Genomic DNA, 15,450 nt, shown 5'->3' with positions numbered 1-15,450 from the left:
TAATCTATGGCTTTAAAGAAAAGGCAAAATCCAGAGTCTGTCTCATTTACTATACAATAGAGGAAAAAATAATCAATCAAAATACTGCATGACTGGTTACTGGGAAACAACCAATAATCACAACAGCAATCAGTCTTTTTCCTTTTAAGAAGTATAACTTTGTACAATTCAGTGTCACTGCGAGGTTTTACAGTCATCACAGACTACAGTGTTCCACTTACAGCCTCAGATACTGATTCTGTGGGAAGGGGAATCCTGCTATGAAGCATCCTCTGGGAGAATGGAAATCTCCTCAGTTCTCACTGACAATAAGCTTCAAGAGGTTTAAGAGTAGTTTGACAATTCACATTGCCCAGCACACTGCAGGATAGTATTGCAGGCACAATCCCTACAAAACCTGCAGCCCAGATCATGACTAGGGCTCTTAACCTTTAGCAGCTGGCTTAACTGCTAACTGGGCAGTATCTTCTATTTTTTTTGTTCCCAGAAGTCCTTGAGCATGACTCTGAAAGTTCCATCAACTTTTCCTGAAATCAGGATAAGATCATAGAAACAAAATCCTCTGACACTCCAAAGTCTCAGATGTAAGTCATATTTGTAAAGTTTTAAATAATGATGGCATTGGTAATGATAAAACTGGATCATCTGGAAAAGACAGTAATTTGTTTTTCAAATAAGTAAGAAAAATAACCTTCAGCTTGACTAATAAAATACAACAGAAAGAAACCTCCTATCATCCTCCATTAAGGATCCAAATCAGAACCATCCATGTCATATCAGTTGTGAACTGAGCTTTTAATCTGTCAGGGCTTAGTTTCTATCAGACTAACAACAAACAAGCTTTTTATTTAGGTGAATTAGTTATATACAGTAAAACTCAAGAAGATCATTTTCTACCTGAATTTTCTAATGTTTACTGTTTTAACCCCAATGGTGACACAAAATGCAAGATATGGTAAATAGCACAATAGCATCCAACATCTATACATTACCCTTTGTCAAGTGCTCTCAAAATACCCTAATAAGAATATGCAGGAATCCTTTAATTGCTCCTCAACAGAAACTCATCTGCTTCTGAGTTGTATAAAATTACTGTTGAGTAATGTGAAGTCAGGCAACAAAACCATTTAGATCTGAAAGTAAACACCATCTTGGTTATTTATATTAACTTTCTCAATCGATACTGGGGGGGAAGAAATTTTAGTGTTGAAAGCAATTCCTTTCAGTGGAAACTATCCAGGACACCATTATTATAATTTATAACCATTTTTCAATGGATTTTGGCAAAATTCAAATTACATTAATCATTGTAAGAAAATCATTCCTCTTATTTGAAGATCTCAGGATTGAAAAGACTCCCCATGTTTGTGACCGCCCATCCTTTATGAACAGAGTGTTTAACATTTTGGTTCATGTGTTTTATGAAACAACTCCTCCAGGAGAACAGGTGCTACCATGTCAGATGAGAGGGTTGGAGACTACCTGCCATAGAAAAATGGTATCAGCAGATCTTTTCCTAAAAACTACTCATGTTTCCTCCAAAACTACCTGTGGGGAACTATCAGGACAAGAACTGGAGTCATCCCTGTCCCAAGTGGTAAGATTTCATTGGAATTATACAGCTCGTAGGATGAACCTTCTGGAACTTACTTTCAGTTGTGCTGTCTTCTTACCAATGTCCTTCATCACATCATCAAGCATTGCAGTCTGCTGCTCATTGTCTTGTGAGAGCTTTTGATATTTCATCTTCAATTGCTCAAGTTCCTTACCAGCTTTTTCATTCAAGGTCTGTTAGATTAAAGAACAATCCTATTAATTCTTCTAAATCTCATCACAATACCTATGTACACCTGAAGACCAAACCTTCCTGCTACCCAGGAAACAAAAGCTGCTGCAGATTGTTGTCTGCTTAAAAACCAGCCCTCACTGTTGATGAAATTACTAATATTACTAAATATGATACATGGTCATAATGACATGGAAAAATCATAATGTCTAATGAACAACAGATCCAGTGCAATTTTTTTTCTGGAAGCTTAGCAGGTATTTATTGCAAGTGGTAAATAGATACTTTACCTCTTGTTAGGCATCTGGCAACCATCACATAATACAGCTTGCTACATACAATTACTGAAAATGAGTATGAGATTCAAATCACTTCAATCAGCAGAGGGCAGGGAAGCTCTGTTTTATGAGCAAGCATCCTACATTAATGTGCTGATAACATTTCTCTGGGTACATGGTTTGCTGAGACAAGGACAAAAGCATTCTGCTCTTTAATTTGTCTTCAGTTAAACATATGGAATAGTGGGTTTGTGTCTTCTATACAGAACATATATTTCAATACTGGAGCTACCAGATTTATCTTCTGCTGGATGGAAATTTCCTTGCAGGTATTACATATATAAATGAGGAAACAGCCATCATATTTTTCCCTCCTGATGAAGTCATTATATTTTGCTCCCTTAAAAACATTAAAGGAAGAGAAGTAGAACCTAGTGTAAAAACAAGGAATACTCCTTTTTACATTGCAAATGTCAGGATAACACTGTTTCAGGCAACCCTTTATTGAGTCTTGAACAGGGGTGGGATAAAGCTTATAGCAGCTGTATCCAACCATTTTCAATGTCATGCAAAAAAGGGTGTTTCATTAGAAATTTCTTATAAAATAAGAATAAGAATAAAAGAATAGCAGGTATTACAGCAACTATTCAACTGAGACAATAACCTGATGAAATTGCAGTAGCTGTCTTACCTTCTTTTGAAGATTTCTACCCTGACCCTTGCAGAGTTGGATAGCCTGTGTTTTGGACAGACTTCAAGCAAAAGACCATTTAGGGCATTCACAGACACCTTCAAGCCAGCACAGGCAAGGAAGACAATGCAAAAGTCTGGTTAATTAGCCCACACACAGCACTTTATGTGAACTCATATTTTCCAGGACAGTTTGGATAAGTGAATGACCCTAAAATCTACACTTTGAAAGCCTGGAAAAGACTATAAAAAGGAAGAAGAATGGAACAAAACCAGTATACACAATGTGATTGCCATGGCAGATGATGGAGCTGCCCTCAAAAGCTGCATCAAATCAGTGATATTCAGAAAATTAATCCAGTCTTCTCTCTATCTCTTTTCTGAGTATTTTAGTAAGACTTTGTGTTGACTAAAAATTGGCACAGACCTCTACCTTCTCAAATTCAGGGACCAGAAGCGAAGAAAAAGCTATAAAAGTTATAAATTTACAAGATACACACAACTCACAAGGAAGTTTCCCTTGAGGTAGGACTGGTTTACAGTGATGAGATCTCCCCTGCCATTTACTGAAATTGCTTCTCTGAGAGTTTCTCAAAGTCAGGGGAAATGGACTGAAAACCTGAAAATTCACACACTTGCAGAACACTATGTTAGGACGTGTCCAGATAATGTTTTTAGAAACAGAATGAGGAAATCAATCAAAAAGGTTTATGAAGACAGTTCCTTGCCCTTTCACAGGCTGGAGAGGCAGATAAAAATTATTTTCAAAAAGAAGAAAGAAGGGATGGAGGTAAAATTATTTTACCAATGCCACTAGACACAATCAATAGCAAAGCTGGCAATATAGTCAGAAGTCCAAGCTGGCAGTCTCCTGCTCCTATAGATCATCCATGTTCTTCACAGATTGTGTCTCATTTGCTGTGATTTTTCAAGATGAACAATATCATTGTGATCCACTACTGACTTCTGTGAGAAATCTCTCTGAAATCTGTCAGCAAGCTTTACATACTTATTTATTAGTAAAGTAATATTTATATAACACTGTTTATTAAAATTTAATAACTTACTCTCCCTCCCTCTCTTTTCAGAAAATTCCATTTTCTTCTTAATTACAGATTTTACTCTAATCTTAGACCTGATAAACAGCAGTGTGCCATGTACCCTACCTTCTGCTCTTTAAGATTATTTTCTATTTTCAGTTGTTCCTCTTTGTCATTCTCTATTTGTTGCTGTAACTTCTGGACCTCAGCTTGCTTCTTATCCATTTCAGCTTGAAGATTTTTCAGCTCAGTCTCCACTTTTTCCTTCTTTCGCATCTCTCGTAACTCCTCGGTTTGACGCAGCTGGATGTCTTGCTGAAGCTATAATAATAGAGAAGAAAACAATTTTAAATTCTGCTGCCTTTTACTCAGGAAAACAAGTCCTCTCACCTCTCTGATTCTCCTTGATTTTAAAAACAAGAGCTTCTATATTACTGCAACCATCACTGTATGCCAGATCTTCTCAGAAGTAATTATGTTTTCTAATGGTTGAACAAAAAATTATTCTGCATGAGGGCCCTATTTATTGATGACAAAAATTTGTTAAACACCAGTCAGTTCAACTAGACAGAAGTACAGTCTGATACAGTCCAAACATAAAAGCATTCCTCTGGAGATGCAGTGGCATAAATGTCTTTACTGTTATAAGCTACTTGCAAAGTGGTACTTTCTCAATGCAGCATTAAAATTAATTGGGGCTTTATGCTGTATTGCAAGGATTTTTCTTTTTATTATTTTCTCTGACTAGCAGAAACACTTATTATATTGATATTAAAGGAAAGAGAGAGATGTTAGACCAGTATTCATTTTCTCAACTGCTCTCAATTTTTCTACTCTCCAAGTTCCTATGTGAGAACTCTGAAAGAGGAAATTTTTCTCATATTTAATAGACTTTTTTGTGAGTCCTGCTCTCTCACTCCACAAAAATTTGATGGAGCAGAATCAGCAGAGAGGAGACACAGGGGGCTGATCCATATGGAAATATTCGGTTCAGCCAGGGACCAGCAATTGAAAGATGTTCTTTGCTTAAGGATTCCTCCCCCTCTGAGCCCACAGATGAAAAGTTGCCAGAACTAACTGGATCTTCAACAGGATCTTCAAAGAGACATTGTCATTTAAGCAGTCTGAAGTGGAGAATAATTTCATACTGGAAGAATGGGAGGTGATTACAAATGCTGTAACAATTCTGTAAAATTAAGGGTTGATGAAGTGAGTATCAGAAGATTAAGGCTGCCAAGATTCAACAAGTTTTGACTCTTCTCTCATGCCCACAATGCTGTCAGAAAAACAAAGATTTTATATTCTCTTCTTGTACATTACCAGTCATCTTCTTTATAAATAGCAACAATTTCTGTGCATGAAACCTAGACTGATCATTACTTTCCTATTTGTAATTTATAAAAAACTGAAAGCCAAATGCTCCTTCTATCTCTTGTCTGTTCATTGTTTAAGTGTGATTTTCTACTCTTCCTTTCTCCAGGTGTCTTGCTCCAGCCCCAATTTATATTCTGCTTTAATTCTTTAATTTCTCATTATTATGCTTATATATTTGATATATCAGAGTTCTGTATGCCATGTTTCATCTTTTTCTACCTTCCATTCAGTGGCTATTCCTCTGATCCTCAGACTTGTCTATCTCTAGCTGCTCTATACATTTCAAGAAAGCCATACATATTGATCACAAAGAACAACTGTCTATTCAGATGGTCAGAAATATAGAAAGCCTAACTTCATGTAAAGCTGAGATGGAGTATGACTGCTCTCTACAGACAATTGTGTGGTGGAAAAATTAAGTGGAAAAACAGTAAACCAGAATCAGAGTAAAGAAGAAAGTAAGAGGTACCTAACTATGGAAAAAGCAAAAATCTGGAAAAGGCTTCCCATTAAGGAGAGAAAATAACTTCATTATTTTTAAGCCAGATTTTGATACATTCTTAAGAATGATGGTGTCTCACAATATGGCAACCACTGCCAACAGCAAGGGACCAAGAACCTCCATTCCAGGTCTATGTTCTAAGTGTCTCTTTTGAGGCATAAGGATTTACAATACAGAAAACATCCCATTTCTTCAGCATTAAAGATGATTACAATTCACAAAAAACAACCTTGGCCTCAGTGGGATATTGGGAAGCTGTGGAAGCAGCTGGTACATGACAATACACTTTGCAAAGAACATAGCCTAAAACACAGAAAAATATTAAAGTCATTCACGGCAAAGTCCACTCAGAGCACTCCTGAAAATGTTTAAGATGCAAAACAACAGCTAGTAGCATTCTAGTCACTGGAGATCAATTGTAAGTGTGGAGAAAGGCTGAGGGCAAAGCCTAAAATCACCATCTGGTGATCAGTACAGACCTGCAGAACAGATTGCTCTGCCTCATTTTTTTCCTTTTCTGTTTCCTGCTGCTGCTCTGTGATTGCAGTGAGATCTTGACGTAACTCCACAATTTCTGACAACAGTCGGTCTCGCTCTTCTGTTACCGTTTCTTGAAGTTTTAGCAAATCCTCAACACTGGAAGCAAGGAAATAATAGTCAAGCAGTGTCACAGGCCATTTCTGTTCTTCCTCCTATGCCAGACAAAGACTTTTGTGAGAAAGAGGAGTTGAAAAAAATTTTTTTTTTCATTTTAAACTCCTCTGTATGAAGACTGATGGTCAACTGAATTATATGCTTTTATCTACTGTGAACAGAGTCACCATCAGCCAAGTCAAAACTCTTTCTTGTTGTATCACATCCTCATGAGTTTGAATAAACCTTCCATTTCCCAGAAAGGTAACAGGGGAAAAAATTTCCTCTTTTGTTCCCACTGCAAAATTAGTTAGGGACCAAAAATGTTACACTATTGTAACCTGTCTCTCTGCACCTCACCTGACTGGACACCTAACTAGGTTATGTCATACAGTCACATAATGTAAAAAAAAAAACTGACTCTGTTTTGACACATTTACAACATGAAAGGAAGTCCAAGCACGGGTTCAAGCTCTGTCTTAAAAGCAGTCTAATTGTTCTAAAATATTATTGGGTTTTCAAGGCTGTAATCTGCAAAGGAGTGAGTTAGTCTCATGGCCTTGTCACTGGACAGGATATTTAAGTGTGGAACTGAGGACAATACAGAGAGAACTTCAAGAAGAAATTGTAAGCCAGCAGCAGCCTGCACAGAGCTGGAAACAGGAGTGAGGTGTTAGCAAAGTAACAGCTCCTGGCTCTTGCAGGAAAATGCAAAAAGCTAGGGAGAGAAGACTTTAAGGAGAGTTATACTAAGGGGAGGTTGCATGACCAAGGTTTTAGATCCAAGGAAAGCAAGCAGGTCTAGAACATGTCAAGGACAAAAGGTGAAGGATTTGTCATGGACCCAGGTGGTTTATGTGCTGGCATATTCCTTGGAGGGGGAAGTGCCTGAGCACACTGAAGTTTTCGCCACCTGGATACACAGAGTGAAGAGGCAAGCATGTCCCATACATATCCTGCATGCATATTATAAATAAATACCTTAAACAGTGTGAAAATTTCAAGCCATAATCAGGCAGGCCAACCACCAGCAATTTCAGTAGGAAGTGCACAGGCCATAGGGTCAAAACACTTAATAAAATCTTTGAGTTTAACTTAATGTTACAGCATAAGCAGTCTCTGAGGACCTGATACTACAAACAGTAGTTCTGGAGAGCTTCTGAGCAGCTCCAGAGGATGATTATTATGTTCACAATGCAGTGGCTTAGAGGCTGCATCTCAGACTAGGTCCCTCTATGTGTGTTTGGTTAAAAAAACCAAAACATAATCTTGAAAATGTATAAAATACAAACAAGAACACAGACAGTGTTAAAGCCTTATAACAAAGCTAGGAACAGAAGAGAAATCAAGTGTCCTGCCTTCCTGATTTATCTATTTGACCTTGCTGCTGTGAAATGTAAAAATGTTGACAGGATCCTATTCTCAAAGTATGCTGAAGAGTTTGTCAGATAAAACAATATGACACATACTGAGAAAGTGCATAAGATTCATTTTATTTGATCTTTTAGCTTAATCCAACACTGAATGAACTCAGTCAGAGCCTGATTCTGTTACTTACTCACTGCATAAACACACAGACAAATAAATGCGTATTCATGAGAAAAGTAAAAGACAGAAAAGATCTATGTTTTCCACAGTGTCTACATGGCTAAACAAGGTATAGAATGATAGAAAATCAGATCAGGCTTTCTCTCTCCCTGAGGAAAACTTACTTGTAATCCTGTCCAGCTCTTTCCTTCATTAAATCATTTAGGCGTGAAATTTCCATTTTTAGTGAGTCAATTGTTTCCTTCGTTTTCTCTTCCCTTTCATGGGCTTTATCCACCATTTTCCAGGCCCTTTCAAGCTCCTAGGAATGAAATGGAAAATAATTACATAAATTAAATTGTGTTTAAAAATAACCATTAATTAGAAATTAATTGCCTTGCACTTTACTTAGTTGAGAAAATAGAATTTTGTGCCTTTTCATGATTAGGTTCACAACAGTCCCCTTCACTTAGTATCTTTTGTTTTGGATGAGGGCATGGACTTTGTGAGGCTTTGATAACATGAGCAGCACCAATATCAGTAAAAATTTACTGACTATTCAGTGCCCACAAAGGTATCCTCTACTTAAATAACTCATGTCTATAGAATTCCTATTAGGACAATGAGCATCCAATTTGATTTGGATGAGAAAAAGATGCTATTCAACTTTTCTTCCTCTTTGTTCATTTTTATCTGTGAGGACTTAGTGTAATTTGATTTCAACTAGTTTTTTAGACACAGCTCAATTCATATGCCAAATTTTAGCACATGGAGTTACTTAAATGACAGATTTGTGTGCCTCTCACAAGCCTAGGGTTTGATACCCACAAACAGGATAAGGGAGGAGGATTCACTTCATTTTATAACTTCCTCTGCCTCTCTCTCCCTTGAAGCAGATCCTTATGATCTGATTCAAAATCACGATTTATTCCTTGCTAGGTTCAAATAAAGCTCCTACCATTTCTGGAATCCTGTGCTAAAAAAAAAAAGTCTAAATTCAGCAAGTGACTGGACCGGAAGGAAAGTTCCAGAAGTCTCAGTAAATGATGATGATACTACTTTTACACTAGAAGTCCCTGAGCTTCAAATCACAGCATGATGCTCTTTTCTCAGCTGGCTCCTAGCAGAGGTCTGGACTTCATCAACTTGTACAGATCTAGACCCCAAACGTGGCTGTGCAGTTCTACATTAGCTCTAGGGTCTCCCCAAGGAAAGCCAAATAGAAGCATCATCATATCAGGCCATAATATCCTTTCAACTCCTACTTGCATCACATGAAATTGGGGCAGGAAAAAACTACTTTAGAAACCATCTCCACAAGGAAGAAAAGAAAAAAATTTAATTTATATCAAATTGTTTACAAAAATTCTTTATTGTAATTGACATCTCTGTTTGTTCCTAAAAAAAAAAAAAAAAAAAGCTATTTATTTTAAACTCTAAATTATGACACCTATGTTATGTTATATTGTTAATATATTTATGGAAACCTTACAAATCAAATCTATGTAATATTTAGCTTTTTAATGCCTAAATTAAAAATTCAAACTATAGAACTAGCAGAAGTAACAGGGTACCATATTTTGCTGAATGATAACACAAAATATAACATCTGTAGCCTCTTCAAAATGCAGAGGGAATACATTTCCATTTTATTTATTCAACTAGCTCAGCATATCCAAATTTGAGAAACCATCTGGAACATAAAGATCAGGAATTTTTGCTCTTCCTTTTTATCCACACATACTAATAAAGAGGTAAACAATGAGCTTTCCTTGCTCAGAAATTCTGAAATTACAGTCAATTAAACTCACTACCTACAAACAGTATTTTCATTACATTATAAATTATTTAGTTCAAAATTTAGCCTGAAAAATATGATTTTTCACTTATGTATCAAGCATTTTTAAACAGCTTTATATATAAAATCAACTTTTATGTCATACATTTTGAGTTCTAATCTCCATTCAATGCAGCAATGATCATACATAAAGCATCAAGCATTATCTAACAAATTATAAGTTTTTCATTCATTAATATCTCAGACAAAGAAGCTAAATTCTGAAATTTAAATAAATGCATGTTGGGCTGAAATAATTGCACAAAGACACAGTGTACTTATTGACTAGCAGAGAAACATAAAATATAACTGCAAATAAACATGTTTCAGATTTGTCAACCAGTAAGAGGCAACTACCCTTTCTCTAGAAAAAATGCAAATTGAAAATAAGATTAAAGCTGATTATATACATCAGAGCTTCCTGCTGGCTGATTAGACTGTGATTAAAATTGGTGAATTCAATCATTACGATTGGAGTTTTGCGGAATAGGACTGGGGAATAAAATCAATAAGCTTCTGAAAGGTTTTAGTGGCTTCAGAGAGTCTTTTGTTCTGATGAGTATTTGCAAAAGTGATCTCTTTTGTCAATAAGACCATTCAGATAAGCACTGATTTCAGGTTATCCTAAACTGTGCTTTTTGAACTTTATCTTTGGCCTGTAAAAACTTGTATTGAATTTGTATTGATAATACAAATTTTTATCAATAGAGTAAGAAGACAGGGGTGATGGCCATGCTAATAAGCAAAATCTAAATAAGAATTTTCTACAGACTTGAGCATCAGCAAAACTGAGCTTCATTGTAGCTGCTCCTTGGTTGTGTCTTCTGCTGTAAGAGTGGATCAATAGATCTGTTATTTTCAGAAGTAAAAAGGAGAAAAATTTTGATGATGGAAGTCTTCATAGAGGAAATATTCACATTATTATTCAGTGTGAGAGATTGCAGTGTGTCAGCAACACGGGGTGATTGCAGTACAAGATAGGCAGGTAATGCATGGCAGTCTGCTGCATAATTAAAGGGAGCACCCTGAATGTTTGCTGTTAGAATAATTCAAAAATCTCTGGAGAAGTACTGAACACTGGAACTTGTGAAGCAGAACTTATGAAGTGTGACTGCTTTACTTTGCTTTCATTAAATACCCCAAAAGATCACATCAGTTTCATTGCTCAGAAACTGAGAATTAATGAAACGTTTTCTTATTATATTGGATTGATACGCCTGGAAATTGAAAATTTGGCAATTTCAAGCAGGGCAGTACAAGCTCCTATAAATTCCTCTTCTAGAGTACTTCCAGTGCAGACTCATGGATCAGTGTTTCTAGCCATGAAAAATAGAATTGAATTTCCTTCATGATTAGCTTGGCCCTTTGCTCCTTTGATATTACTGTAAACAGCAGATTGTTGTGTCCTGTTTATTAAAACGACAAAACAGATCCTTTAACTGCCACCTGACAGCAGCTATTGATTATCACTGACCCACCTCCTACCAGCCACTGATCTGTGTGCTTAACCCCTGCCCTAAACAAACTCTACTGATTACAAACAGGCTTCACATGGAGAAAAAATTTTCTTCTGCATGTTTTATTTCTTACCCTAATGACCCATCAAGTCACCAAGATGTAGGACCTTAATTTGGAGCAACTATTCCATTTTTACAGTAACTGTTCAATTTTTACAAGAACAGCCCCATCAGGATTCTTTTATGGTTTATAAATAATTAAACTGTGGGACAGATTTTTTGTTTAATTTAGCACTGAAGAATTTCATCTTGGCTACTTTAGCACTTGAACTTCCTTCTCAACACTTAGCTTGGATACATGGGAAACAAATTGTTTGAATGTTCACAAAATTGTAGTGAAATACAACAACTCTTCTAGAACTTTCCTTCAGAAAGAAGAATAATATGGAATATAAAGGGTTTACCAAGCAAAGCCTCAAACAAGACATGAACATTTTAAACAATATCCAAATAATTCCTGAACCTTTAAGAAAAGGACTAATTCTCATAACTAAATTGAAAAAGTATCAGCTATACACGACCCACAGCACACCACTAGAAATGAAATGTCACATCTTGTGCATTGCACATCATTTCTAGCAGGATCATATTGTCAAGCAGCTTTTTCACTAGAAAATCACTTAATGGGTTCAATAGTAGGCAGTATGCTTCAGTCATATCCTGCTTGAGCTTAAAATTAGCTGCTGAAATTGGAAAGGCTCTATTTTCCCAACATTTCCACTCCTCAGTTTTATGACGTTACCGAGATGTCTCCTCAGTTTGGGAATGTCTGGAAGGACCACCACTCCTACTGTTCACACACAGAGTATTTCCATGTGATAGCAAAAAGGAAATTGTAAGGATCACCATGGTTCCTGATGTTCATCTGCCAGGTTTTGATTAGCAGCAGTGAAAATCAACAAGATTTTCCATGCTTTTCTTCCTCCTTGAAGAGGCTTTGGGCATGGGTTTGCAAGCTGCAGCCACAGGATGACAGTGCTGCTATTTATATTTACTCTGAATTTATTTTCTTCATAATTCTAAGGACAAGAAACTCCATTTCAAAGAACTTCTATTTCTGTAGTGCTCAAAAATCACTCTGGATTGCTACACTGACTTTATTTTACTGGAACAAAACACTTTATTGTAAGGCATGGAGGTTTCCCAAATAAGTGCTAAATTAAAGCCTATCTAGGTATCACAAATCTAAGTTTTTAAACCATCTGAATGAAGAAGTTCCACATACAGTCTTAAGATCACTTGGCAGCTTTAGGTTTCTGACAGTGAAAATTCACTGTAAGCCTAAAAACATCAACTGCTTTTAAGGAGCCAAGCACTTTGATTTGACAGAGTTTAAATCAATAATAACAAACAACACATCAGAGTAAATTGGTGAAATCACACTGAAATGCTATATAGGATTCCTTTTCAAAAGCACTGTGAAACATTTATTTATATAAGTTGTCACTTCCTTGGCCTAAAATCCATACTTCAAAAAAAGTAGGGTTTTTTTTTATGTTCTGGCAATAGTTAACATCCAAGCAATCTTTCAAAAGTTATAATGAATCAAAACCAGTACATTAAGTTGAAAATGTGCCATTTTACAGAGGGAAAGCTTAAATAAAAACTTTCAGTAAGTACTTGAAAGGTGACGGAGTTGGTTTAGTGCAAATAAACACAGAAATTGACTAAAACCTGTAAATATACCAGGCTGAGCAAACAAAGCAAAGCAGAGGTTAAACAACTGGAGATGCCACCTCTCTCCTTAATCCTCCAGCTAGCTCTCTACATAAAATCAAGTGTTCTTTCAGGTGCTTTTCTTATTACCACGTTTTTCATTACAATTTCAGATCATACTTCATTCTATTCAAAACTTTACCGACTTCAATGATGATATAGTTTCCTCATCATCATGAGTGATTTTGGTGAGCACAGCTACTTTGGATGACTTCTCCACAAGCTCAGCATTCAGCTTCCTGCATTTCTCCATGAGATGATGTTCATTTTCACGAGACTTCTTCATAATAGCAAGAAGCTTCTCATATTCGACACGGAATTTTTCCAGAGCTTCATCCCTACTCAGTATACTGATGAATTCTTCGGAGTCTTTTTCCAGTGCTTCAAAGGCACTTTCTTCCACATATGGTTTGTCAGACTCTTCCTGAGTGAAATAATAAACAGGAAGAATTTAACATCTCACTTATGACCCCAGAACACAAAAAAGTAATATACTGAGTGTATAACAGCTACTAAGAAATCATGACAAAATTTTCTGTAATAACAGTTCTTTTGCTAGCACATAATATGCATCTTGTAGGCTATTTTTCAAACACATTTCTCCTAATTTTACTGAAATAACTTGTGCTTTACCAGCCAGAGTTCTTATAATTGAGTCCCACAACTGCTTTAAAGACAAGTCTATAAAATACCATAATTGTGATAGTGTTTGAATAATGCATCAATCACTGAGGAAACCCAGTATTTTAGCCCTAATTCTGCCCAGTTCTCTACCCTCTAAAGTCTGATTAGTTCATGATTTCTATCCAGATAGTGCCAGAGACATGCAGACAAGCACGTCTCAAAGCTCCACTGATGCCAACACAATCCAGTCCTCCCTCTGTGGGAAATGCTGCTGTTAAACCTTCCACAGAAGACATTTTTAATCTAGCTCAGTTCTGATGCCAAATCCTTGCAAATGCACCTCTGAGGTGCTCTCACTAGGACAGGGAAGCAGCTCTCCTGTCAGCAGGAAGACCTCAAGGGCAACTTTAATGCTGCAGCCCATGCTCTGGCTGGCATCAAAGAACAGTCTGAGCTGTGAGCTCAAACTTAGTGCATCCCTCCTTCACACCTGCTCTAGGACTCACGGCTTTCTTCTCATTTCATCCTCTCCAAAGCACAGAACCACAAAATGGTTTGGGTTGGAAGGGGCTGTGAAGATCATCTCATTCCAACTCCCTGCCATGGACCCTCCACTAGACCACGTTGCTCAGAGGTCCATCCAACTTGGCCTTGAACGCTTCCAGGGATGGGACATCTGCAACTTCTCTGGGCAACCTGCGCCAGTTTCTTGCCACTCTCACTGTAAAGAATTTTCTCCTAATATCTAATCTAAATGTACTCTCAGTTTGAATCTGCTCCCTTCTGTCCTGTCCTGTCCCCCACTACATGCTCTTGTGAAAAGTCTCTCTCCAGCTCTCTTGTAGGCTCCCTTCAGTAGTTCAGTCTTGATCTTGTTCATGTTTGTGATTGTAAATAGAGTTAAAAGATGAGCAGTAATGAGGGGGGAGGCAGGCCAAGAATTCTACCCACGATCTTATAGGTAGCAGCTACTCCTAAAATATAGGAGTTAGTACTGCCTGGGTACAGGTACAGGACCTAACTGAGCTCTGCTCACACAGGTGACACATAAATGTGGTATATGGCTACAGATGATACACGGGTGGTGTTGTTGGGCTTATCCTGAGGTGCAGCCCTCGTCCCGTCCAGGGGACAGGCAGGGACGGGAGGGGCAGGTCACAGGTTACCTCAGCCATGCTGCCGTCGGGTGGAGGTGGCGGGCTCGGTGCAGAGAGTCGCTGTCGGTGTCAGTGTCAGTGTCAGTGCCGGTGCTGGGGCGGTGCCGGTGCCGGCGGCGGTGCCGGTGCCGCAGGCAGGGGCGGTGCCGGTGCCGATGCCGGGGCAGTGGCGGTGGCAGCCCGGGCCCGCGGCGGTGCCGAGGCCGCTGCTGGCAGCCAAGGCCGCTGGCTGTGGTATCGTAGCAACGGCGGCGGCTGCGGGCGGGGCCGCGCTGGGCCCAGGGCACCGTCAGACACGGGCCCGGCGGCGGCCGTGTACCGGGATGGGCCGGTCACTCCGCTGCCAGAGCGTGTGTGTCCATCTTGCTGCTGAAGTTCGGCCGTCGGGGATTCTAACCAAGGACACCGAGGAATGTTTCCCCTCTGGCCCAAAGGGCTCCCGGAGCAGAGCGGCTGAGCGCGGCCGACAGGGTGGGCCAGCTGGGTCACAGAATTGTTAGGGTTGGACACCCCTGGTGATCAGTCACGGAATGGTTAGGGTTGGACACCTCTGGTGATCAGTCACGGAATGGTTAGGGTTGGACACCTCTGGTGATCAGTCACGGAATGGTTAGGGTTGGACACCCCTGGTGATCAGTCACGGAATGGTTAGGGTTGGACACCTCTGGTGATCAGTCACAGAATGGTTAGGGTTGGACACCTCTGGTGATCAGTCACGGAATTGTTAGGGTTGGACACCCCTGGTGATCAGTCACGGAATGGTTAGGGT

At 38.5% G+C, this 15,450-nt stretch overlaps 1 protein-coding gene across 1 annotated transcript in view; it reads right to left on the bottom strand.

The window, feature by feature from the left end:
- Nucleotides 1–14,699, bottom strand: part of CFAP58 (cilia and flagella associated protein 58) — a 56,665-nt gene extending 41,966 nt beyond the window's left edge. The window contains exons 1-6 of the mRNA XM_058810982.1: nt 14,691–14,699; nt 13,043–13,324; nt 8,016–8,152; nt 6,150–6,306; nt 3,921–4,115; nt 1,651–1,788 (exon numbers count right to left, since the gene is read on the bottom strand). Of these exons, the coding sequence (XP_058666965.1) occupies nt 1,651–1,788; nt 3,921–4,115; nt 6,150–6,306; nt 8,016–8,152; nt 13,043–13,324; nt 14,691–14,699 (918 nt within the window). The remainder of the gene's footprint in view (nt 1–1,650; nt 1,789–3,920; nt 4,116–6,149; nt 6,307–8,015; nt 8,153–13,042; nt 13,325–14,690) is intronic.
- Nucleotides 14,700–15,450: the final 751 nt, after the last annotated feature.

Source organism: Ammospiza caudacuta, chromosome 9 (genome assembly GCF_027887145.1).
Source record: "Ammospiza caudacuta isolate bAmmCau1 chromosome 9, bAmmCau1.pri, whole genome shotgun sequence".
Lineage (NCBI taxonomy): Eukaryota > Metazoa > Chordata > Aves > Passeriformes > Passerellidae > Ammospiza > Ammospiza caudacuta.
The sequence above is the reverse complement of the archived record's forward strand: the minus strand, read 5'-3'. Positions and strand labels throughout refer to the sequence as shown.